Source organism: Gigantopelta aegis, chromosome 3 (assembly GCF_016097555.1).
Source record: "Gigantopelta aegis isolate Gae_Host chromosome 3, Gae_host_genome, whole genome shotgun sequence".
Taxonomy (NCBI): domain Eukaryota; kingdom Metazoa; phylum Mollusca; class Gastropoda; order Neomphalida; family Peltospiridae; genus Gigantopelta; species Gigantopelta aegis.
In genome coordinates, this window is record NC_054701.1 from 42,572,444 (window position 1) to 42,597,348 (window position 24,905).

Here is a 24,905-nt window from a genome sequence, read left to right on the forward strand (position 1 = left end):
GATCGTTTTATCATTTACTTCCTGTTATATACATGTATATATGTATGTAATGCCCTCATTTTCGACACCACACACACACACCCATCCGCAACAGGTGCTTATGTTATACGGCCATCGGTGTAACAACTATTTTCCATCAGTTTCTGCACTGGGTTTAGTCTGACCAGTCGAAGAGTATTCCATGGTTCGCAGGGAGAAAGTCAAATAGGTTTCCTCATTCAATATTAATGAAATATTCTTATAAACATCTTTAACTCTCTGAATAAAATCTTTAATATCTTTATTTCTCTGTATATGAATCATTTATAAAACAATGCACATCTTGAAATACATAGCTCTAGTCTACATAAAATAATACACATTTTCAAAGATTTAGTAGGCCTAGTGGCTAGACTACTTGTAGAAGGTCTGGAACGTTCTCCTCGTCTCTGAAAAAAAGAACAACGGGTCTGGCTTACCATCGGTGTTATGTGTCCTGAAGATTCTAGATGAAGATTTATTATTAATTTGTTTTACACAATATTTATTCATACAAAAATACACTGTAAAGTTAAAAGCAGCAGTATCCGGAATATTTTTATTATTTAAGCATATAGAACAGAAAATCCAATTACGTTTGGTGCATATATGACGCTGCACTTCGCATTGGTTTCACTACGCTGGCTTATCCAGGTCAAAAACAAAGCCAGTATTTCGAAAGTGGGACAGTTTTGACGGGCTCCTACCGATCTCGGTTTTCATTGGCTTATCACAAGTGTGGAATTCCCTAACAAGAGATCACGTGAGATTTCGCAATTTTTGAACAAATTTAACGGTCTTGATTGAGGGGTCGTCTCATATCTCCAAAACATATTTATATCCATAGAGGTATGGTACAACGCCTTTCCAGGGGTCGGTGGGTGGGGAATTTGCCTTGAAATTTTGACAGTGGCCAGCTGTTGGCATACGCGTTACATGTAAGGGGGTGTTACTAATTACGTAACGCTCTAGGGGTAGAGGAAGATTTACTGTACTCGATTTACTTAACATTTTTCAAGACTATATGTTATTTTTATTCATTCAGGTGTTTTTTGGAAATGCGCGGTCAGTCTAGGATCGATCCCCATCGGCGGGTATATAAAAGACCATGGTATAAGATATCCTGTCTGTGGGATGGTACACATAAACGATCCCTTGCTAAAAAAAATGTAGCGAGTTTCCAAGGCGCGTGTGCAGGGATTTCAGTGGGGTTTGGGTTATAGACTGTGTTGAGCGAAGTTTATATGGGGCCATGCTCCCCCAGAAAATACATTTCAATTTTTTTTAAGCTTGGGCAAGTAAGGGTTTCGACCTCCAATACCCTCCCCCTGCACATGCACCCGATTCCTTTCTAAGATTATATGTCAAAATTACCTAATGTTAGACATCCAACAGCAGATGGAAGGAAGGATAGGATATGTTTTATTTAACGACGCACTCAACACATTTTATTTACGGTTGTATGGCGTCGGATGATTATTAAATCAATATGCTCTAACTTTGATGTCGTTACACACCCCTCCCCTAACTTTACCCTTTCCAAACGAAAGAATATTTATTTGAATTTGTCGATTTTAACACGTAAAATTAAGAAGTGAAAACGTTCATTGTCTACTTTAGTATATTTTATTTAAAAAAATATATACATGATTAATGTGTTACTAGTATACAAACTAAACTTTGAAAGTTCTACTAACACTTTATAAAATATTAATTCTGAAATAGGAAGGTACGATTGTCGATAATACGTTGTCAAGATCAAACCGGTTTTAACGAAAGACTCCAGTACCGTATCCTCAACCGAACGTTCTTTGTACAGCGCAAGATTTCCCTTTTAATTTTTTGAGACGAACCCTACAATTTGAAATCGGCAAACGTACGTGTTAACTGAAACTGACAACAGGCTGTCGTTTGTGCTTTGCCGAGCTATGGCGGCACAGGTGACGAATCAAGCGTATACGTTTGACGATCTCCGTTCATAGCGAACACACACGAGTTTTTAAAAAGTGCATTTGAGCTTGTATTTCATATTTGTACATGATGTTATAATATGGTAACCAGAGAATGTAACTTTAAACATATTCTTCTCTGTATACAACTATGTGCCAGACTCTAAAACTAGTGCACGCCAGCTGTTTGACGACGGGTGGAAGCAATTTGCTTTTCTTGTTCATCTTTCATGCCCTTGAACAATTAAATATTAGCCATAAAATGTTCTACTTCATTATGAAAACAAAGGCTTTCTTTAAAGACTTCTCGTCACGCTCACACACATTTGTGTTGATTAAATGCTTATGCATGTTATTGATCAGTTCGTCGTGCATCTCTTTGACGTCCTTCATTGGGTTATTGCCTTCTTTTCAGTGGTGCAGTATGTCATCAATCAAGTAGAACTCATGCCGGTGGTCGAATAATTTTGATGCTGGATACCTCAACATCCAACAAGTGGAGATCTGTTTTGAGGCGTAGTCGCGACGTTGTACGAGCCATGCACGACCACGTCTCACGTCCTTCCCAGATTTTGGTCTGGATTTCAGATGTCCCATTATTCTGTCTTCTTTGCCGTCATTTCTGTAGTTTACACTTCTCAGGTGGATTATCTTGTGAACAAACTGACCTGCAGAACAATATATATATATATATATATATATATATATATATATATATATATATATATATATATATATATACTGGATCCCCAAGTGGCTAGAGTGCCCACCGTAAATACTATAAAAAAATATATTTTTTAAAACAACATTGACAAGCAATTTTCACACCTTCACGGATACTAGTACTTATTGAGTCTGACAACTCCATAGTGTATCAATTAAGAAACTGTGACTTCGCCCTCTCTAAAGTTTGAGAGAGAAGTGACTTCATTTGGACCTCGCATGAGGCATATATATATGGAAGATAACATTGAAACATGTAAAAGGACAATTATTTCTTTAAATTGTTTTTTAAAATACATATATACTGTACACTTGTTTTCTTTTATCATTTATATATATATATATATATATATATATATATATATATATATATTATGATTAATAAAAAAGGACTATTGTTGCAGTATATTTCTAGTATATCAAAGGCCGCAGTATGTCCTGCCATGTCAATGAAAAAGTGAACATACAAAATATCCATTGCTGCTAATGAAAAAGAAAATGTAGCAGGTTTTCTCTGAAGACTTAGAATTATTAAATGGTTGACATCTAAATATTGAAATTACTTTGCGAGCAAAATTCTACTTTTTACTTAATACTATGTGGTAATTGTGATCTTAATAAGCACATAATTTACGCCTGTTATCGATTAAAAGACATACGATTGGCTGCTCCTAAGTGATGACCTGGTCACCACAGCCATAACATCAAATTAAATAAGCACGATCGAAACAGTTTCCTATGTGACGTCCAATAAGTTAACATGAAACTGTTCTGGGAAGTTAACTGCATTCGCAAGCGCTGTAAATACGTGTTAATTTGTTTGCTTAGTTTATTTTAAACATGGTTTTTTGAGCCTCTGTAAAACTAGAATACTACATTCGTGTCTGATACTATTTTATCTTACAATTACTTTTAAAAAAACATCAATAAATAGTATCTAACAGCTACTGAAGTATTCTCTATTTCATTGGGCTTAACTTTGTAATAATAATTATGTAAAGCATCACTCATGTACAAATTTATATTGCTTACCAAGTATGCCATCTGTATCTTGCGATAGTTTCCCTTCATTTTCTACCTCTATGTTTAGAAAATCTTCTCCCAGAGTATATTTGCTTGGATGCACGTGCTTTGTTACATCCACTTCTAATCCAAAATCAAACACCAGCCGAAATGACAGTGTAGTTTGATTTACGATAAGCCACGCCCCTGGAATTCTGACGGCTGCACTGTGCTGCCAATCAAGAGTCTCCTTGTTCAAGGTGATCTTGTCAGTTGTAGCCAATAGCAGTGTGTCTTGCAACCTGACTGCTATCGTCTGCATGTAGACACGATAACCACCGTCATGTGTATGTTTTTTACCTTTTTTTAATTTGGTGTTGATTGTGAGATCTGAAAATGTTACACGTATTACATTAATGTTCATACTCATTTAATACAACCTAAAGTATAAAAAAAAACCTCACCTGTAGGCATTGATATTCTAAACAAAGACAAATGTATCATAGAGAGACCAGTTCGGTAAGGTAAGCATTCGGTTATAAAACATATACTAGTACATATTTATAAACAGACAGTTATTATACAAATAGCTATATTTTTATTAGCTTCAAATGAGCGCTAAACTGACCGCGATGTAGCAACGTTTACCGCACGTGCGTAAAATAACAAATCTAGCATGCACCACGCAGCACCAGCCATAAATATATTGTTAACTACGTTACCTGGTTCGGTGAGTGAAACGTTTAAGCTTACAGGCAAAACTTTCCAACATAAAACTTTTCAGTGTTTTATCAAAACATGTATATTGTTAAACAAAACATGTACTTATAATAATTTATAAAAAGCAAATTATACAATGGAGTCTTCAAGAACAAATGTTAAAGGGACATTCCTGAGTTTGCTGCATTGTAAGATGTTTCCTACTAATAAAATATTTCTAAGATTAAACTTACATATTAAATATATTTTCTAGTTTAGAATATCAGTGTCTGTATATTCAATGTGTTTCTGGTCATCTTAATATTTGTAAGAAGCCCAAAATGGATTTTGTCTTCAAATAATTTCGTATGTACGAAAACATTTTTTTTTTCGGAAATAAAACGAAATTTAACCTAGTACAAATATTAGAACAATCAGAAACATGTGTGATATACAGCCACTAATATTTTATGCAGAAAAATATATTTGATATTTAATTACAATCGTTAAAAAGTTTCTGTTAGTCGATAACATCTTAAACATTGCAGCAAACTCAGGAATGTCACTTCAACAGACATTTTTTTGAAAAACGAATATAGCAATTCCGATGTCTTGAAATCGTGTTATAAGTTGAGCAAATGAATGAGTATAATGGTAAAAAAATTTGGTTAAAAAATATAAGATGCATTCTGGGTTTTAATAAATATACAAACAGACATCCCAAAAAATATTTATGCTAGAACAAATAAGGACCATATATTTTTGGTAAATATCTGTAAAGAGAGTTTTGCCAGCAGACGACGTGACAATCATGTGACTTCAACAACTAGATAGCAGTACAGTTGAGAACAGACAAAAATAGGGGGTGGGGGGTAATTAATGGGGTTGTTTCAAATTACAGTCTTTGAAATTAACACAGCCATAAACATGGCACATTTCTTAATTCCTTTTTTTTTCTATGAATATACAGCCACTGATATTCTAAACAAGAAAATATATTTAACATGTAAGTTTAATAGTAGAAATATTTTATCAGTCGGATACATCTTACAATGCAGCAAACTCAGGAATGTCCCTTTAATTAATGGGTTTTTTTTTCAAATTAGTCTTTGAACTTAACACAGCCATAAACATGGAACATTTCTTAATTCCTTTGAAAAAAAACCCATTAATTAAAAAAAAAAACCCTGTGTTAAGTTCAATCTTGCTTTCTTTGCTCGTTTTAAATTTATTTTTACGCACATTTTTATGAATGTGACAAACATTTTTTATTTTCCCATGCAAAAGTCAACTATGTCAGAAATCTTCTAAAGTAGGGCTACAAACGACGCTACCATCGAATTTACAGGTCCCTGATCGAAACAGGGCTATGGATGATAATTAATATTTCGTAAATTATTCTGGGAGTGGCGGTAAAGGATTTCCTCATGAGTGGCTGTCCTCCTATAGATGATGTATTACGGTTTTGTCGTTCAAATGAATATGTAATTGAAATAACTAAAAAGGCTCTAGCAGCCAAAAGCATGTTGGAGCATACGATGACTATAAAGTCCGTGAGGTCCCTTTAAAGGGACAATCCTAAGTTTGCTCCCATTGCAGTAGCGCAAAATTCTGGACTGGTGGAAGGGACTCAGGGAGTACTGACGGTCCACGGGTTAGGGGGCACAATACTTGCCTTGCCCCGGGCGCTGGCAACCCACGCTACGCCACTGTCCCATTCAAAGACGTTTTCGACAAACACAACCTTTTTCATAGGCGTGCGAGCTCCCATTTTTGTAAGGGGCCAGATTGGCTATTGCCCAATTAATCGAAAAGGCCCGAATCAGGATAACAACATTTATTCATATTAGCATTACTGCCAAACAGTTATATAAGGTCACACACGAATCACTATGCATTTTTACATGAATTACAACTAAATTTGAGGGTAGAATGATGGAAACTATCAGCTTAGCACATTTCCACCGAATATCTGTATAATGTTTGCCCGAATTTGAGGTTTTGCTCTAACACTAGGGGGGCAGTTGCTCCCCCTTTCCCTCTGACTCGTACGCTTATAGCCTTTTTGTTAACTAAACTTAAATATTAAAGATATTAACTTCCGGCAATTTTGTACGTACGAAAAAATAGACATCATATAATATTATATCATAAAGAATATAAACACTGACTGTTAAAAACACTCGACTACAGAAAGACTGGATATACTAAATTGGTATTTGAAGAAGAAAGTGTATTTATTTTGTAATTTTAGTCTTCAAAAAGACTGTTAGTCGAAAACATCTTACAATGACTGCAAACTCAGGACAGTCCATTTTAAAGACATACCTGTTATTGGGTCTCGTACGAGCTGGTAAATCTCGCCATCGTGCCCTCTCACATCAAAGCAGATAGGGTAAGTTAGACCTTCCATTTTAACCATGAAGTGTGGATCACCGCCTCCTGAAATTATAACAAATTACAGCCTTGTGATAAAGATATAAAAAAGAAGAAGTAAAGCATTATAAAGGGGTATATAACAACATCAATAGTGTTCAAAATTAACTGCTGTTGAATACTCACGTTTTGCTTTTAAAGTTTTAGTACACATTACCCTTAGATAGCACATCTATTTTACAACGAGTTGTCTTAAAACGTATCCATCTCGCTTTTATCTTACCAAATCAAATCCTATAGACGACAATAGTAACATGTGGCTAGATCTTCTACCTCCAGCGTATCAAATGACATATATACACCACGGATATAAATACTACCATCCCTCACCCTTCAAGTGAATCAGAATAAATTGGGGGTCAAATTGCTCATTTCAGAAATAACGGCTAGCGTCCATGTCTACCCTAGTTCAGCACAGAATTTGAGTACTTTGTTTTACAGTAAAAAAAATTGCCCAGATGAAGCAATTGTTTTCATACAACCAACACACTCACATTTATCACCAGTCACAGGACTCGTGGTATTAACTGCTTTATCAAACGCTGGGTACACCTGGAACTTTGACCCAGCCTGAAGTTATTTGCTTTAGTACTACCATAAACAGCGAACGCGAGTTACGGCATTTGTATTTACTCGTTTATCGTCTATGTCGTTTTGGTGTCTATGTTACCACCATGGAGTAGTCAGGGAAATGTCTTAATATATTTCTAACATATATGTGGGATACCGACCTGTGATACTACAGATATCACACAGTGTTCTCTTCGACGGATGTGAAATAATGTATTTTCTTACACATCCGTTCGTTATTTTTGCATAACTTGTGGTAAATGCGTCCTCCGTGGGACGGATTATAGCTATACAAATTATAAACTTAGTAGTAGTTACACGTTTTATTTATGATATTCTCAACAACAGACGAGAATCCTTAACGAAGCAACTAATTGTATGTCTATCTATTAATTAATAATAAGCCAAACAAACCATTTTATACTGACCAAGTATACAATCAGAAAATGCAAAAGTCAGTTATACAACCTCCCCCACGACTGGCGCCTCTCCCACCCCAGCCAAGACCGGGACTGCCACTGCTGCTGCTGCTGCTGCCACTGCTGCTGCTGCTGCTGCTTCTGCTGCTGCTGCTGCTGCTACTGCTTGTGCGAGGTAGGCCTAATGTAAGAAATAAATTATGGTTATCAAAAATACTTTTTTAAAATACTAATTAAAAAAACAAACACCCAAGGAAATCTGATTAAGGATTGTCTGTTAATTCATTTACGTTCATCGGGGTAAGAAAAAAAAAATCTTCTACAAACTGTGTGAATCGGTGAATCGATGCACGTAAAACAAATAACAGACAATCGGCTACTTATAATTAAATTTGAAACATACTTACTAATAATAACATTAAAAGTTCATATTTTATTTTATATAATTTTTGTGGTTAAAACAATAACGCTCAGTAAGACAAATTACCAATATAAAATGACGTTCCTTGACGACGTAATTTTTACATTCATTGACGGCTACGGTTGGACCAATGGGACAACGTTATATTGTAACAATTAAATTTCTGTTACATTCATCACAACATAACGTCGTCCCATTGGTCCAGACGTTACAACAGCAGTTTGTTAATTTAGGGGATAAAATCACTGTGTTTCGTCGTTAACTGTAAGATTTATAAAAAAAATTGGATTTATGGACGAGACGAATGAATGAATGAATGAATGAATGAATGAATGTTTAACGACACCCCAGCACAAAAATACACATCGGCCACCGGGTGTCACAAATGGTAAGTATATGAAAATATTACTCATATATACCTATGCAAAACCACAGCGCAAGGAGCTGTGGGTGAAAAGCACAATACAACACATAAATTCAAGGTAAGTATATTTTAAAACTTTGTATAGAAGTCAAAGTGCTTCAAAAACGTTACAATTAATTCTGGATGGAATTTAAAAGATTTCAAAACATTTCTGTTGCCAAATATATCATTTCTCGTCGGCTTGAGATGATCACATTCCACCAAGATGTGGTGCACAGTCCGTGTACACTGACAGTGTTCACACTGAGGGGGGAGGGTCCTTCTTTAAAATAAATGAATGCATCAAATATGTATGGCCGATGCGGGCACGGCACAAGACTACTTTATCCTTCCTGCATCGCCTATAGGATGACTGCCACTCTCGCAGGACTGCCTTGACAGAATGAAGCTTGTTCGCAACCGTACCGTCCCAATCGTCTTGCCAAGTCTAAAAGATATATTGGTTAATATGAAATTTAAAATCACTGTAAGGGACACTAATATGGACACAGGTCAAGTTCAAAGCAGACATGGCAGCAACATCTGCCTTTTCGTTACCCCTAATGCCAACATGGCTGGGTACCCAACAAAATATGACATCTTTATTGGCAATTGATAAAAAGACACACTTTCGTATCACCATCCCAACTAAGGGATGCTCCAATTTCATGTACTGTAGAGCTTGGAGACACGAAAGATTTCCATGAAATGTTTATAAATAACTGAATATGTGCGATCTTTCTTTAGATGCACAAGATCGAATACAATATTTGGTGGTTTGATACACCAAGGTGGCAAAATAAAATATGAAGGCGTTTCCAAAATGTCTGTTAAATCAATGTTGGAAACCCATAAAAACTGCTTAATGCGAAGACCAAATGTTCGAATCGCATTCGGTTTCGCATCAAATAACTTCATATATTTGTTATCAAACACCGCATTATGTGCAGGATGTTTTGGCATTGATTTTATCTTGGTAGCATACTGCAGTGAAAGCTTTGCACGTCTAGCACCCAAACTAGGTTCGTGTGCATCAACGTACAAGCTCTCCACAGGAGATGTTTTGAAAGCACCAAGACAAAGCCTATGTCCCTGGTTGTGTATAGGATCTAGCATTTGTAAGTAAGACTTACGTGCCGAGCCATACACAATGCATCCATAATCAAGTTTAGACCGAACTAAAGATCTATAAAGTTGGAGCATAACCTTTCGATGTGCTCCCCATTCAGTCTTGCCAATAACTTTTAAGATGTTGAGGGCCTTTAAGCCCTTCTTTTTCACATACTGTAAATGAGGAACAAAAGATAACCTCCTGTCAAAAATAACCCCCAGAAATGTGGTCTCCTCCACAACTGGAACCAGATTTTTGTCCAGAAATAGCTGAGGATCTAAATGGCGACCTCTTTTCTGGCAGATATGCATACAGAAGGTTTTTGACTTTGAAAATCGAAATCCATTGTCAGTTGCTCATTGTTGAAGTTTATTCAAACAAAGCTGCAACTGACGTTCAATGAGACTCATACTGGACGACCTGTAACAAATCTGAAAATCGTCGACATATAACGAGCTATCAACGCCAGGTTTTAAACACTGGGTGATGCTGTTAATTTTCAAGGAAAACAGTTACTGACAGGATGCTACCTTGAGGCACACCCATCTCTTGGGAGTGAGAATCGGATAACGTAGATCCCACTCGTACCTTGAAAGACCTATTCTGTAAGACATTTGAGATAAAGTCAGTCATACGGCCTCCCATGCCATGGAGGTCTTTCAAAATCCCATACTTCCACGTGGTATCATAAGTTTTCTCGAGGTAAGAAAAGACCGATACCAAATGTTGGTTATGAATGAAAGCATCCCTACAAAACGTTTCAATCAAGATGATCGACCGCGCTACATCTAGACCTGAACCCACACTGCTAGTTAGCAATTTGTGGGACTCAAGATACCAGACAAGTCTAAGGTTGATCATTCTTCCTAAGGTTTTACAAATGCAACTTGTCAAAGCAATAGGGCGATAACTGGTAGGATTTGTTGGATCCTTACCAGGCTTAGGAATAGGAATGACAATGGCTTTTCTCCAATCAGAAGGAAAGTCACCCAAAATCCAGATTTTGTTAAAGATATTTAATAGAACCATTAAGGATGATTCAGGTAAGTGTTTTGAGAGTTGATAATGTATTTCATCTGGTCCTACCGAAGTATCATGGGCTCTACGTAGAGCGTCCTGTAACTCCTCCAAAGAGAAGTGCCTGTTGTATACTTCAGCAGTTTGAGATGAAAAGGTAATAGGTTGCTTTTCAGCTTTATTTCTGACAGATGTAAAAGTATCTGTACTGAAAGAAGAAGAAGAGTTATGAGAGAAATTGTCTGCCAATGCATTGGCAATGTTACGATGAGACGTCACATCCGTGTCGTTGACAGACACATGGCGAACTGTATTATTGGATTCTTTTCCCTTGATTTTATGTATCCTATTCCAGACAGATTTCACAGATGTTTGAGAAGTCAACTTGGAGACATAATTTCTCCAAGATGATTTCTTACTCTGCCTGATAGCTTTACGAGCCTTTGACCGATAACTATTCAGGTTATCCCCGGTAGATTCGCGTTTGTATCTCTCGAGGGTCCCGTTTCGCTCTTTGATTGCATCTTTGCATGTTTCATTGAACCTTTGTTTATTGAAACGCTTCAGTACTGCCGAAGTCTTAGGAATAGTTTCCTCTGCAATATCTTTCAAGATGGAGGTGAACAAAGGCATGGAATCATCGGCACCAAGCATGGCAGTTTGTTGCAGTCGAGTGCTGAATAGATCCCGAAATTGATCCCAGTTTGCCCCTGTCAACCTCCATCTCTGAGCCCTTTCAAGTGATGGAGGTCCATCATTCTCCAAAATAATTGGAAAGTGGTCACTACCACAAGGGTCTGGACAAACTTTCCAGGAGAAATCAAGACAAAGTGACGGACTACAAAGGGTTAAATCAATGGATGTGAAAGAACCACTTGCAGGATGAAAGTATGTATGACTTTTATCATTAAGTAATATTAAGTCATTTTTGAGAATTAAGTCTTTTAATTGTTTACCTCTATTATTTAAATCATTGCATCCCCACAAAGTGTGGTGAGCATTAAAATCTCCCATGATAATAAAAGGAGTAGGGAGTTGATCAAGAAGACATTGAAAGTCCATAGGGTTAAAATTGTAATTGTTTCAAGGCGGTAAATAAACTGAACATAGAGTAATAGTTTTATGAGCCGTGATCTTTACAGCCACAGCTTGTAAATTTGATTTTAATATGACTTCACTCTGGGGAATGTTTATATTTACAATAATGGAAATGCCCCCAGACGATCTATTTTCGGTTTCTTGACATTTATGGTAGAGATTAAATCCTCTGATGTTAATACTGTCAGTATCCTTCAGGAAGGTTTCCTGAAGACATACTGCAAGAGGATTCTACTTTTGAATTAGAAGACTTAATTCATCAAAAGTGGGCCTAAGTTCCACTGAATAATTTTATTTTCCATCGGGAGGAAGTATTGGTTTTATCTTTGGCTTTACTGGTGGTCTTTGTGATCGGCAATGATCTGGGGATGAAATCTCCATATCGTCATCACCGATATCAGCCAAAGTTTCATAAATGTTGCTGATCGGGACCGAACGTAGTTCGATCTTTTTCAGCCTACCAGACAGTATTTCTGTAGATTTCTTTGGCGGTTTCTTTGTGTCATTTCCTGTCTTAGGGAGACTAGTGCTCGACCTATTTGGTGGATTTTTAAAATCCAATGACACTTGTGTTTCAATTTCCTTTTTCTGGGGTGTAATTTTTGTTTTTGTGCTGTTTTTTGCACCTGTTTTTGCGCCTTCTCAATATCGGACAGTTTCTTGTACTTGGCTTCATCACAATGCCAGGTGAGGTCTGTGTTGACCGCAACACTTTTAGTGGCGACTGGCAGCAGCTGCAGCTGCATATGACTTAGCCACTGTCGGTGTTGCTGTCTCCACTAACCTCCTGGCATCCGTGAAGGGCAGTTTATTTTGTACCTTTACCTGTTGAACTCGTATTTCCAACTTCCACTACGGACCTTCTCGCGAGTATACACAGTGGTTGCCATTGCAGTTGAGACAAAGTATATCGTTCTTACATGTCTTGCTGTCATGGTCAAACAGACCACAACGAGCACATGCAAGTTTTCCACGGCATGTGTTCTGACCATGGCCAAACCGCTGGCATTTGAAGCAACGCAAGGGGTTTGGAATAAAGGGTTCAAGAGGAATATTAAGGTAACCGCCTTTGATAGATTGAGGAAGGGTAGGGACGTTAAAGGTGAGGATGCAAGTATTCGTCGGTAACAAATAATTGTTTCAACAAACCTTTATTGTCCTCACAGCAGTAACTCCTTGTGAATGTAAATTTTGGCATATTTCTTCCTCGTTAACACATTCCAAATCTCTGCATCTCATAACTCCCTTTGACGAATTAAGGGAGGTATGCGCAGCCTTAATTGGTATGTTGCAAAAAACTGTCCACTTGAGAAGACAAGTGAAATGCCTTTCGGTTAAACATTCAACTAAAAGGCCAGTTTTATTTGTTTAAATTTGACAGATTTTGGCTCACCAGCCAAGCCAACAATTGCCTTTTGAATGGCAAAGGGTGAAAGTTTATTCAAGGCCCCGTCATCATTGGAACTGATGACGAGAAACCGTGGCCAGTTTTGTGAAGAAATCACTTTGGATTTCTTCAACTATTTTTCGATTTCATGGACTCCTCGTCGGAAGACAAGAACTCCGAAACATCGGTGTGGACCCTTTTAAGAGTCCCATCTGTATTTGGTATAATTTTTGGTTGATCCATATTAGATTTGAAAAAAAATGTTCATCAACTATGCCCCCACCCACCACCGGGTCCAACAAGGGGACATGGTGCTGCGGATAACCAGCAGACATCCATGCCAGGGATACATGGTTGATATACTTGGGCATTAAGAAAACAAAATCACCCTAACCATCGCTACAAGAGCAACAAATACATATGGTATATAAAACAATGTTTGCTCTTGACTAATGTAAACAAAACTAAGATTGTATGCTCTCGAGCTTGGCGTGACCAGCCGATTGATTAGGTCGGGCCAAAGTGATGTATTGTCAGAAGTCATACCTGCAGCTATGCCCCAACTCAATCACCAGGATCCCATCATCCATTTTCACGGGTCGCACCTCACGGCAAACAACTTTAACAAGGCGCCCCAAAAGGGGAGAATGTTTCACCCCTGCACCACGGTGAGGTTACAGTACACGCAGGGGTGGACGAGACGAAGTCGAGTCCCTAAAACCAAACATTTTGTAATAAATCCTTATATATTTAACAACGAAACACAGTGATACTACACCTATTAGGAGTATCTGTGAGACATTTTATTGTGTTTTTATTAAAGAAATCCCACAAATATATATATAAAAAATAAAAAAATTCTATTCTCCTTATTTACGATATTCATTGAAAACGCTTGTAGTAAGTAAAAGTATGACGTAATATTTTTTTTCGTTCTTTTCACATGACGTCACTGACTTAGGAGCGAACCAAATGGCAAACTTATCTGCATTGTAGTCTGTCCTTTGAACATGATTTATTGTAATACAGGATACACTAAAAGAAATATTTTCGTTGGCTGTTAATTTCTGTTGCAAGACATATGGATATGACTGGACTTCTTTATCAATTTCATTGTCACAAAAAGTATGTTCTAAACAAAAATAAGGTACTTCAGATTGTGATATAATTATTTTTGATGAACCTGCACCCTTTTGAGAAGACAAACTAGAAGAACAGACCACAAGACACATGGTGGTGACTGCTGCGATCGATCAGTGACCGGACCTTACTTGGGGTGGGTGGTTGGGTTAAAAGAGTTAAAAGTTACAATGGCACGAAATAATAAGAAAACAAAACAATAACATCATTTTAATCTGAAATTAGTAATTTTGTTGAAAATTATTTATATCGACGCTCAAATATAATGGAAGACGTGGAATTAATATACTAAGTGACAGCATATTGGACGAGTTCTCGGAATTTTGTTATTGAGATAAATCCTGGTTGCCCATGACAGCGTACATCTATCGTCCGATTTATCACGAAAATTAACCAATGGAAAAAAGGCTTATATGAAAGTTGTATTAGAATTCTCGATGAATGTAAAAATTTCGTCGTCAGGGAACGTCATGTCTGATGACGTCATTTTATATTGCAAGTTATTTATTGAGCATTATTGTTTATGGATCAAAAATAATTCAAAATAAAGTACCGTATGACGTTTTAGTGTTATTATTAGCAACTTGATTCACACAATTTGCTAATGATTTCTTTGTTTGTTTGTTTATACCCCGATGAAAGTAAAATAAATAACAGACGATCCTCAAATGAATATAACGAAAATTTAATTATATAATATTAACTACTGGTAATATTGTTTATATAACACAGGTTGAATATGCTGTGTCGCTTCTCAGTTCTACAACATCGTTCACTAATGCAAAACATAAACACAATTTCAGTTTTAATCAAGTTTGTTTTGTTTAATGACACCACTAGAGCTCATTGATTTAAGGAGTGTCCGTTATTTATTTTGCGTTCATCGGGATATTAAAAAAAAAAATCAACCTCAAACTGTGAATCGGCGAAGCCGTTCTCACATAAGTTTGCGGATGATGTTTTTTTGTTCATACCCAGATGAACGTAAAATACATAACAGACAATACTTATAATTAAATTCGAATCATACTTGCTAATAATAACATTGAAAGTTCATTCTTTACTTCGAATTATTTTTTGTCCATAAACAATAACGCTTAAGAAGACAACTTGCACATATTAAATGACGTCATCAGATATGACGTTCCCTGACGACGTTATTTTTACGTTAATCGAGAAATGAACAAACTACCGTTGCTATGTCTGGACTAATGGAATGACATTATGTGGTAATGAATGTAACGGAAATTTAATTATTTATTAATCATCGGCTATTAGATGTCTAATATTTGGTAATTTTCACATATACATATGTAGTCTTAGAGACGAACCCCCCTACATTTTTCCATTAGTAGCAAAGGATATTTTATATGCACCCCACAGACAGTATAGCATATACCACGGTCTTTGATATAACAGTCGTGGCGCACTGGCCAGTTTTAATAATATCATGTGCTTTTGATATCAACGGATATGGACAAAATGTCCTGTATTTACTTCACGTGCATCACGGGTAGAAAACAAAAGATAATCTATTCAAAATGTTTGAATATTAAACATATCTGAACGACAAAACAGTTATCCATAATCAAAACCGTATTTCTATACAATGTAGAGTCGAATGAGTATTTGGCAAAATAGTTGTTGATTCCATGAATCTGTCTACTGCCTCGTCTATAGGATAACCACTCCCATGGAGTTTCTTCATTCTAGATTGCAACTTTAAATATGATGCTGTTTAATAGTGTATGTGTACGTGCTAGCGTGCTTGCTTGCGCGTGTGTAATGATTTTACATGATTCAGTGACACTTGCATGTTTCGAAGGATCATGTAATATTTAGATGAAAGTTTTTACATATATACATTTTGTCCCACAGTAGTGTAATACTAGAATCAGACTACCAACTGTCACGACGGAGTTGGCCAACTCTCCCATCTCTCTACTTCTACGACTGTCCAGTTCCTTGTCTAACAACTCGATTCTCGTCGTATATAACTCTTACTACAGATTAGTTGTTAATCTGAGCGCACCCATCGAGTTGGCCAACTCCGTCGTGACAGTTGGTAGTCTGAGACTAGCATTAGACACCGATATACTGTTTTAATACCGCTATAAGAACCCGAATCTGACAATGTACTGGAGTCGTCATCCAAATCTCCGACTTCGTCTTCTTCGGGTTTGGTAACAATCATTGACGTAACTGGTGTCACGAACTGATACTACAAACAAAATATCAGATTACTGGTAAATATATATACTCATGGTGATAAACATATAGTATTATATGTATGTATGTATGTATGTCTCTCTCAATCACAAGACATTATTTTGTTACGTCACTGTGTATGTTTCAGCGCTAAACCTATCATTAGTGACGTCACGCTGCCAAGTAACGAGTCTACCGCTGCCAAATATAGTGATATTCAACCCACAATACTCTAAACCGGACTTTTTACTTGGTCCCAAGGTTTCACTGTGTATATATATATATATATATATATATATATATATATATATATTGTGTGTGTGTGCGTGCGTGCGTGCGTGCGTGCGTGTGATTTCACTTTGAAAGTCGCGAGGTTTTTTGGAGGGTTTTTTTTTGTATTTACGGACATTTACCAAATTGCTAAAATGTTTGTCTTAGCGGATTTTAATTACAAGTAGACCGTTTATAATAGGTACATAGAGGATACTCCCAGAGTGTCTTGTGATATAATTCATCAGCACGAGTTGATAAAAGTATACTTTTATCAACGAGTGCTGACAAATTATGATATCACAAGACACGAGGAGGGGTATTCTTTTTATCATCCATTATCATTCTTTTTATTTGCGACAGTTGTAAACAATGTCAGTAATGTGGGTTGAATGTCAGCGGTAGACTCGTTAACTAGCAGAACGGCAGTGGCGTGACGTCACTAATGGTAGCGCTGAAACAAACACAGTGACGTAACAAAATATTGTCTTATTACATACCCATTAAATCTTACTATATAAATACAGCCCTGAATACAAAAATGAAATACACTTTTCCGTATTCAACTCAACTGCCGGAACTATGCCGTATTCAACGCTACTATTTATAGCACATGGTTACCGGGAATGCCCTTAGCGATATGTAAACAAAGTTGGTGCTTGGTTTGAATTGCCTATTAAACCGGTTAACTGTTAACGGTGACGATTATTTACAGTTTAATGGGCGCGCTACCAAAACTAGACGGGAACACTACTCACCAACGAGTTTTTAATCCACGAATAAGGTCGACGACAGTCAGTTTTTGGATCCTTGTTTTGGCTTCATACACAATAAATAAAACATATCCAACGGTAATTTTGTGATATGATATATTTGACAAAAGGTACTTTTTATTTTTTTCATCTTTTAAAACTTAAAATTAATATTTTGTCCAAAATTATGAATTATGAATTATACCCACCTGTAAACAGCGTTGTCTGCTTGTTATAGGAATTTGACAGGGGTCAAGGTTAGTAGACTAGTTTTTATTTTAATGTGGCGAAGCATTGTAATAATATAGCTAATTTTGAATTTAAATGACGTCAGTATTCCAAGGACGTGACTTTGCATCTCCTTACAATAACCATAAACTGGGTACATGACGTTTCTTTTTTAAGGAAAAATTCCAATGCAAAATTGCTGTTGATTTTGTTTTTTTAAATATTTTTAATGCACCTGAATGTGTTTGAACAAAATCTTGTGATTAAAAAAAAGTATCTTTTACGAAATATGGATTTCTAGTGAAATTACGGTAAGATATGCTATATTTATTGTGTACGAAGCCAAAACAAGGGTGCAAAAAGTAACTGTCGTCGACTTTAGCAACAATGACGTCGCATGCACCATCTCCTCACGTAGAAAATTTGGATGAACTGACAACCGGATTATTCAGTGGAGCGATGATTTATGAAGGCACATTTAATATAAACTTCAACTTTTCAGCAACAAGTAATTCCATGAACATCAATAAAAGAAAACACACCGATGACGACACAGACATTGACTGAATAATTCTTGACATTTTTCTTCGTTGATAAAACTGGCGCGCTGAAGGTTTTGTGACGTATTATGAGCAAATTAAATATTACATTGTCTTTAAAAGGCATTTCAGACAATATCATTAAAATTATAGGTATTTTTCACTCATTCTTTCTTATTTCTGTTTATTGTTTAAATAGAACTATATTCCTATGTGTAATAATTGGTAGTTCATCGGTCCGCGTAGTAACAAAGCTGACCTAATTGTGTAAATTGAGAAATTCCCATCATTAGCTAGCAGTGTTACAATTTTTTAACTATTATTTGGGAACAAAATTCCAATTTAGGGTGTGTAATAAATAAAAAACTACATACATGTGGTTTTCTTATTTCTGTATTCCACTCGTGTATTTCCTGCCGGAAACCCCTCTGCCTGCGGCATCGAGGTTTCCTGCAGGAAATACACTCGTGGAATACAGAAATCAGAAAACCACATATATGTAGTTTTGTCTATTTATTATTAAAATTTGACCAGTCAAGAGTATAAGAAGTGATATCTGCTGCGGAGATATCGCAGGAGATATCGCAAATTATAGTGCCAGCGATATCTCCTACAAAAGTTTTTAATGGATGATAAATAATTATATCTATGTATAGTGATTATTGGATACCTTTAATGACAACTCTATAGCTTTCTGCTTCAGAAGTTCTTTTTGTACACGGTCTTTTTCGCCGACTTGTTTCTCCAGAATCTCCTTGATGGTTAAGTAGGCCCACATTCTTTCTGTGATCTTCGCCAGGTTTTGCGGGTCTGTCAACCCTGTCATATCCCGAAACTGGCTTTGTAAGTCGGGGACATCAGAATGTAACTGAAGATCCACTGGACCTTCCACTGCATTGGCTATCACGTTCATAGTCAGACTCTGCAAGGTTATGTCATCCAGCTTTCCTGCAATTATCATTTCTGACCCTTCGAAGAAATTCTTGAAAGAAGACTTTGTCAGCGAATCAGTATCCACGAGATCTTCGGGATAGAGGAAGTTGATTCCTTCTAGAAGAGTTGTGGATATCTCCTTGTAGAAATCTCTAATTTGAAGATCTGCATCCGAGTCCTCATATATTCTTTTTCCAAGACCATTGTTCTGGATGCCAACCTTCTTAACAAACTCCCAGTCAGCACCTGCAGCCAAATATAAGATGAAAGCAGTTGCGTAGCGTGAGCGGGGCCAGCGGGGCGGTTGCCCCGGGTGCAACATTCTGAACTGGTGGAAGGGACTCGGGGAGTGCTAACGGTCCACTTGTTTAGGGGGTGCAATACTCGCCTTGCCCAGGGCGCTGGCAACCCATGCTACGCCACTGTACAAAGACATACATTTCGGCATATACTAGTAACGTGGCTTATTAATTTGAAAAATGCTTATACATGTATATATATCAGAATATAGATCATGCCTTACTGATTACGCATTAAGTAAATAAATAAATAAATGGATTTAGATAACTGGCTGTGTTGTATGAACACAAAAGGATGAAATGCACTCGCCATACTGAACACGCCAGGGCAATACCTTGCCTTAAAAACTAGAAAGGCAGTATTGAAAAGGGGGCACACTAATATAAGAACATCAGTTAAAGGCGCAGACCCTAGTTTCAGCCCGTGAAAATGGACACTAAGTTTTTCTTAATCTACAAACATTTGGATAAAGTTACGACAGACTGAAACAAGGGTCTGTGACGTTGAAACGGTGAAATACCCTCTAAAAATAGACTAGATCTGTTATATAACTGTCACTTTTCCGATGCACGTGCGTTTTTAAAAATATGACAAATGCATTTTGTGATTTTAAAAACACAAAGATGACCAGAAACACTTCGGATGTACGGAAATGGATAATATAAACAATAAAATCTAAGTTATGTATGATTTCAGTTATTAAAAACAGCTCCAATCGTAAAAAATATACCTTAGTGTTTAAAAACTAGGGTCTGTCCCTTTAAACGAAAAGGAAACTGGACTTAAAAGGCAATTTTTCGTATTTTAATTTCTGGCAACACCACTCACCACCCCCCTTCCACACACATGAGCACATACACACACATGAGCACACATGCGCGCGCGCGCACACACACACACACACACAAGGGAACAACCCTGCACGACACTGATTTTAATTAGTATTGTTACCTCTACCAAACGCCAAGCTGTAGATTGGGGTTTCCATCTTGTTCTTCGTCATCACGTTCTGAAGAATCCTGCCATTGTCCTGTTCGCCCTTCGTCGCCTTGCCGTCCGTTAGAAAAATTAACAAACCGCTGTCGGGATGTCTGGCATTGTTGTTTAGAAAATCAAGACCTTGCGTTAAGGCTTGGTTTATGTTTGTCCCTGAAATGTCATAAATGTACACTTGTAAGAAATAAAACGTCATGATTTAGCGGTATGGTAGTTTAACTAAAGGAAAGGACAGGAATGTTTGTTTTAACAACATCTTCTTTGTTTGTTTCTTTTACTTTATTAGCGAGCCTATATCCAAAAGAGGTTCAGGCACGTCCATCCCACGCCCAGTCTTTGGCAAGGACAGTGGCTGGGCGTCGGACAGTAAATACTTAAATAAGAGGGACAATTTTGACATTATAACATCTACACCAAAAACGCAGCAAAGGATCTTTCAGTTACAAACTTACATCTTCCTATAGGCAATATAATATGTATGTACCAGCCATGTGGTACTAGATGAGACGGGAGAAAATCCCGGCCAACTAACGGGATTGATCGTGTGAACCATCGCATCTATGGTAAGAGTTCTCCCACTGGGCTATACCGCGCTATGCAGTGTGCACCATGGCATCTATGGCAAGAGTTCTCCCACTGGGCTATACCGCGCTATGCAGTGTGCACCATCGCATCTATGGCAAGAGTTCTCCCACTGGGCTATACCGCGCTATGCAGTGTGCACCATCGCATCTATGGTAAGAGTTCTCCCACTGGGCTATACCGCGCTATACAGTGTGCACCATCGCATCTATGGCAAGAGTTCTCCCACTGGGCTATACCGCGCTATGCAGTGTGGATAATTCTTATTAATGCGGGGACAGGACGTAGACCCGTGGTAAAGCGTCCGTTTGATGCGCGGTCAGTTTGGGATCGATCCCCGTCGGTGGGCCTGTTGGGCTATTTCTCGTTTCACCCAGTGCACCATGACTGGTGTATCAAAGGCCGTAGTATATGCTATCCTGTAAAGTAAAAAGAATAAATACTTTCAGCCCAGCAGCTACAATATTATGTTCCTCTGCATTTTGTACTGTATTAAATGTGTGTTTTGTTAACTTTTCAGGAAGAATGTACATGTTCGCATATCAGCTTTTATTAAATTTAGCTTAGAATTGCCCTAGGAGTACTACTCAGTAGAATATCTTCTAAAAACTAAAGAGGGATGTATCGTACTTTAAAAAAAAAAAAATACCCACAACACACGAAACTAACATTATATCGAAACCTTGTATAAGGGAAAACTGCAGCAGACCCAATAGGCAGAACATATTAATTGCTGTCCCTCCTCCCGTCCCGTTTGCTATCAATTTTGGAACAGTTCTTGTATAAAATATTTACATTCTGTAGCATGTAACGTCTTGATAATGTCACAGTGTAACATATACAACTATATTCAAAAAGTAATTTATATTTTAGCTATGCATATACGATTGAATTAATTGTTATGGTGTTACCTGCCAATTATGCAATAACTTAGACTTTAGTTACTTAGGGGCTAGCAATCAGACCAATTAGAGTAAAACTAAATCACAGCATTCAAAAACACTGCGGATTTTAATTGATGTTCCCAGCTAATACCCGTTCTGCCAACAAACATACCTATCAATTATTATGTCAGCAGTTAGCGATTACAATTTATCATGTGACAAAATAATGGGTAGGTGCCGACTAACGACACAATTCACAAAGAAGTCTTAGCCTGGTGTGTTACCTAGGGCAACACTGTTGGCGGGAGATAAATTCCCAAGGAACGTTAATATGTAACTATTTGAGCCGTGTCGTATAAAAGAAAAACAGAAAGATACAGACCCATATAGAGAACAGAAGTGGTGACCCAAGGACGGCAGCTCTGCTGTCATTGCCTTGGGGGTTCTCAGTCGCAGTGTCAACTCTATCGTTCACCTAAGATATTAGACTTATATTATCTGTTAACTAGTTAATCATGTTTTATGTTGGCAAAGAAAATACAAGAACCTACAGCACCAACTTGAGACTTCTGTTCATTTATTTAGATTCAAAGAAAAAAACACACTGTTAATAAAATAGATCAGTGTTTTTCGGGTACGCTTTTCGGTAACATGTTAGATATGAATTTTATTTCTATAATAATAGTTTGGTTGTTTTTCCATATAACATTCTTACATCCTGTAGCACGTAGCTTCTGTATATACTGCAGTGCCTGTCTGATAGTTTTTCTGTTTACGGGTTGAAGAGTATCCTTCCACATCTTAGCTCTGGAGTTGAACTCCTGGATGTTAAACGTGTCACCTTCTTGAAGGTCATCAAGAATATTCTTCATTGCCTCCTTCATCTGATCCATTTTTGTGTTGTACATTGATGTGCTGGTGTCCAGGATAAACAAGACATCTCTTGGGATAGGTTCAGATACATTCGGAGCGAAGAAATGAACGAAGTACCCATTGCTTATCTATAAAACAGTGCATATTGTAAATAAAAAGGTTTGGAAAAGGAACTAGACATTTTATATTTAGTATATAGACTCTTCAAGGTCTTTTTGAAAGTTGGACGTTATCCTATTTGCGTATTGCGATAAATATCATTATCACAAGATCTTCAATATGTTTGGGGTTGGGGGTTTTCAAATATCTTCTATAGAAATTGCTTTCAAAGTGTCGTCTGCTACATATTGATTCTGATATTTTTTATAAGAAACTGAACCAGTAAATTATAAAGTTAATTATGTTTATGTTTGGCTTGGTTAAAAACAAAACGCACGCACGCACACACGCGCACGCACACACACACACACACACACACACACACACACACACACACACACACATACGTACACAACAAAACAAACGCAGACATTAAAAAACGTAACGAATACCATGGCTGTTAGTTCTTTTATCTGGAGATATTATGAAGTGCAAGTGATTTTCTTCGATTGTTTCTTTTTGAAATTGTCTCAAAGGAAAACAATAAATATAGACTTCAGGTGTGATTTTACTCATTTAAATTAGGACGTGCAATATATTTCTTACTAAGACATCCCCGGCATCATATCCACGATTCAAGTCATATTCCAAGGTGAAGAGCCCGGATATACCCTCAGCCCACCGGACCAGCTGCTCGTCCAGGGAAGGGTGGAATCGTATATAGGCAGACTTCGAGTCTGGCCTTTGCACGTGTGCCAGATCATTGGAGGCTGAAAACAAATCAAACTCAATTTTGTATATCCCACAGTGAAAGCCTTTTTTCGTACTATGGAATTTAATACAAGTTATTTATTTCTGAGCTGATTGTTTTCTAAACTGCACATCAAAAATAGTTGGGGGGTTCTGTTTTTTTTTTTGTTTTTTTTTTTTTTTTTTTTTTTTTTTTTGTGGGGGGTTGGGTTTTTTGTTTTGTTTTTTGTTATTTCCAAAACATTTTTACTTTTCTTCTTATGTCAAACTAAACCGAATTTTTATTTATTTTTTATATTTATATATATATATATTTGTAAAAGGATGGGACGGACTATAGATAAGATTTCTGTTTAATAGAACAATTGACAGAAATAAAAGAAAAATGTAATGAAACATGTTAATTAACAGCGGAAAGACTACTGATCATCGTGATCAAGTGGTAAAGAATATAGTCCGAAATAAGACCTAGAAGATAAGCCTTAAATTGTTCTAAAGGTAGCTTAGTCCGAAATCAGACCTAGAAGATAAGCCTTAAATTGTTCTAAAGGTAGCTTATTCCGAAATCAGACCTAGAAGATAAGCCTTAAATTGTTCTAAAGGTTGCTTAGTCCGAAATCAGACCTAGAAGATACGCCTTAAATTGTTCTAAAGGTAGCTTATTCCGAAATCAGACCTAGAAGATGAGCCTTAAATTGTTCTAAAGGTTGCTTAGTCCGAAATCAGACCTAGAAGATGAGCCTTAAATTGTTCTAAAGGTAGCTTAGTCCGAAATCAGACCTAGAAGATGAGCCTTAAATTGTTCTAAAGGTAGCTTAGTCCGAAATCAGACCTAGAAGATGAGCCTTAAATTGTTCTAAAGGTAGCTTAGTCCGAAATCAGACCTAGAAGATGAGCCTTAAATTGTTCTAAAGGTAGCTTAGTCCGAAATCAGACCTAGAAGATGAGCCTTAAATTGTTCTAAAGGTAGCTTAGTCCGAAATCAGACCTAGAAGATGAGCCTTAAATTGTTCTAAAGGTAGCTTAGTCCGAAATCAGACCTAGAAGATAAACCTTAAATTGTTCTAAAGGTAGCTTAGTCCGAAATCAGACCTGGAA

General features: G+C 37.0%; 1 protein-coding gene across 1 annotated transcript in view; it reads right to left on the reverse strand.

Annotated features, from left to right (window-relative positions):
• Positions 1-1,970: 1,970 nt before the first annotated feature.
• Positions 1,971-24,905, reverse strand: part of LOC121368070 (inter-alpha-trypsin inhibitor heavy chain H3-like) — a 28,840-nt gene continuing 5,905 nt past the window's right edge. Inside the window, exons 5-13 of the mRNA XM_041492599.1 lie at positions 23,664-23,827; positions 22,801-23,086; positions 20,575-20,772; positions 19,061-19,569; positions 16,503-16,614; positions 7,866-7,997; positions 6,720-6,833; positions 3,723-4,082; positions 1,971-2,635 (exon numbers count right to left, since the gene is read on the reverse strand). Coding sequence (XP_041348533.1) covers positions 2,379-2,635; positions 3,723-4,082; positions 6,720-6,833; positions 7,866-7,997; positions 16,503-16,614; positions 19,061-19,569; positions 20,575-20,772; positions 22,801-23,086; positions 23,664-23,827 — 2,132 coding nt within the window. The 3' untranslated portion in view covers positions 1,971-2,378. The remainder of the gene's footprint in view (positions 2,636-3,722; positions 4,083-6,719; positions 6,834-7,865; positions 7,998-16,502; positions 16,615-19,060; positions 19,570-20,574; positions 20,773-22,800; positions 23,087-23,663; positions 23,828-24,905) is intronic.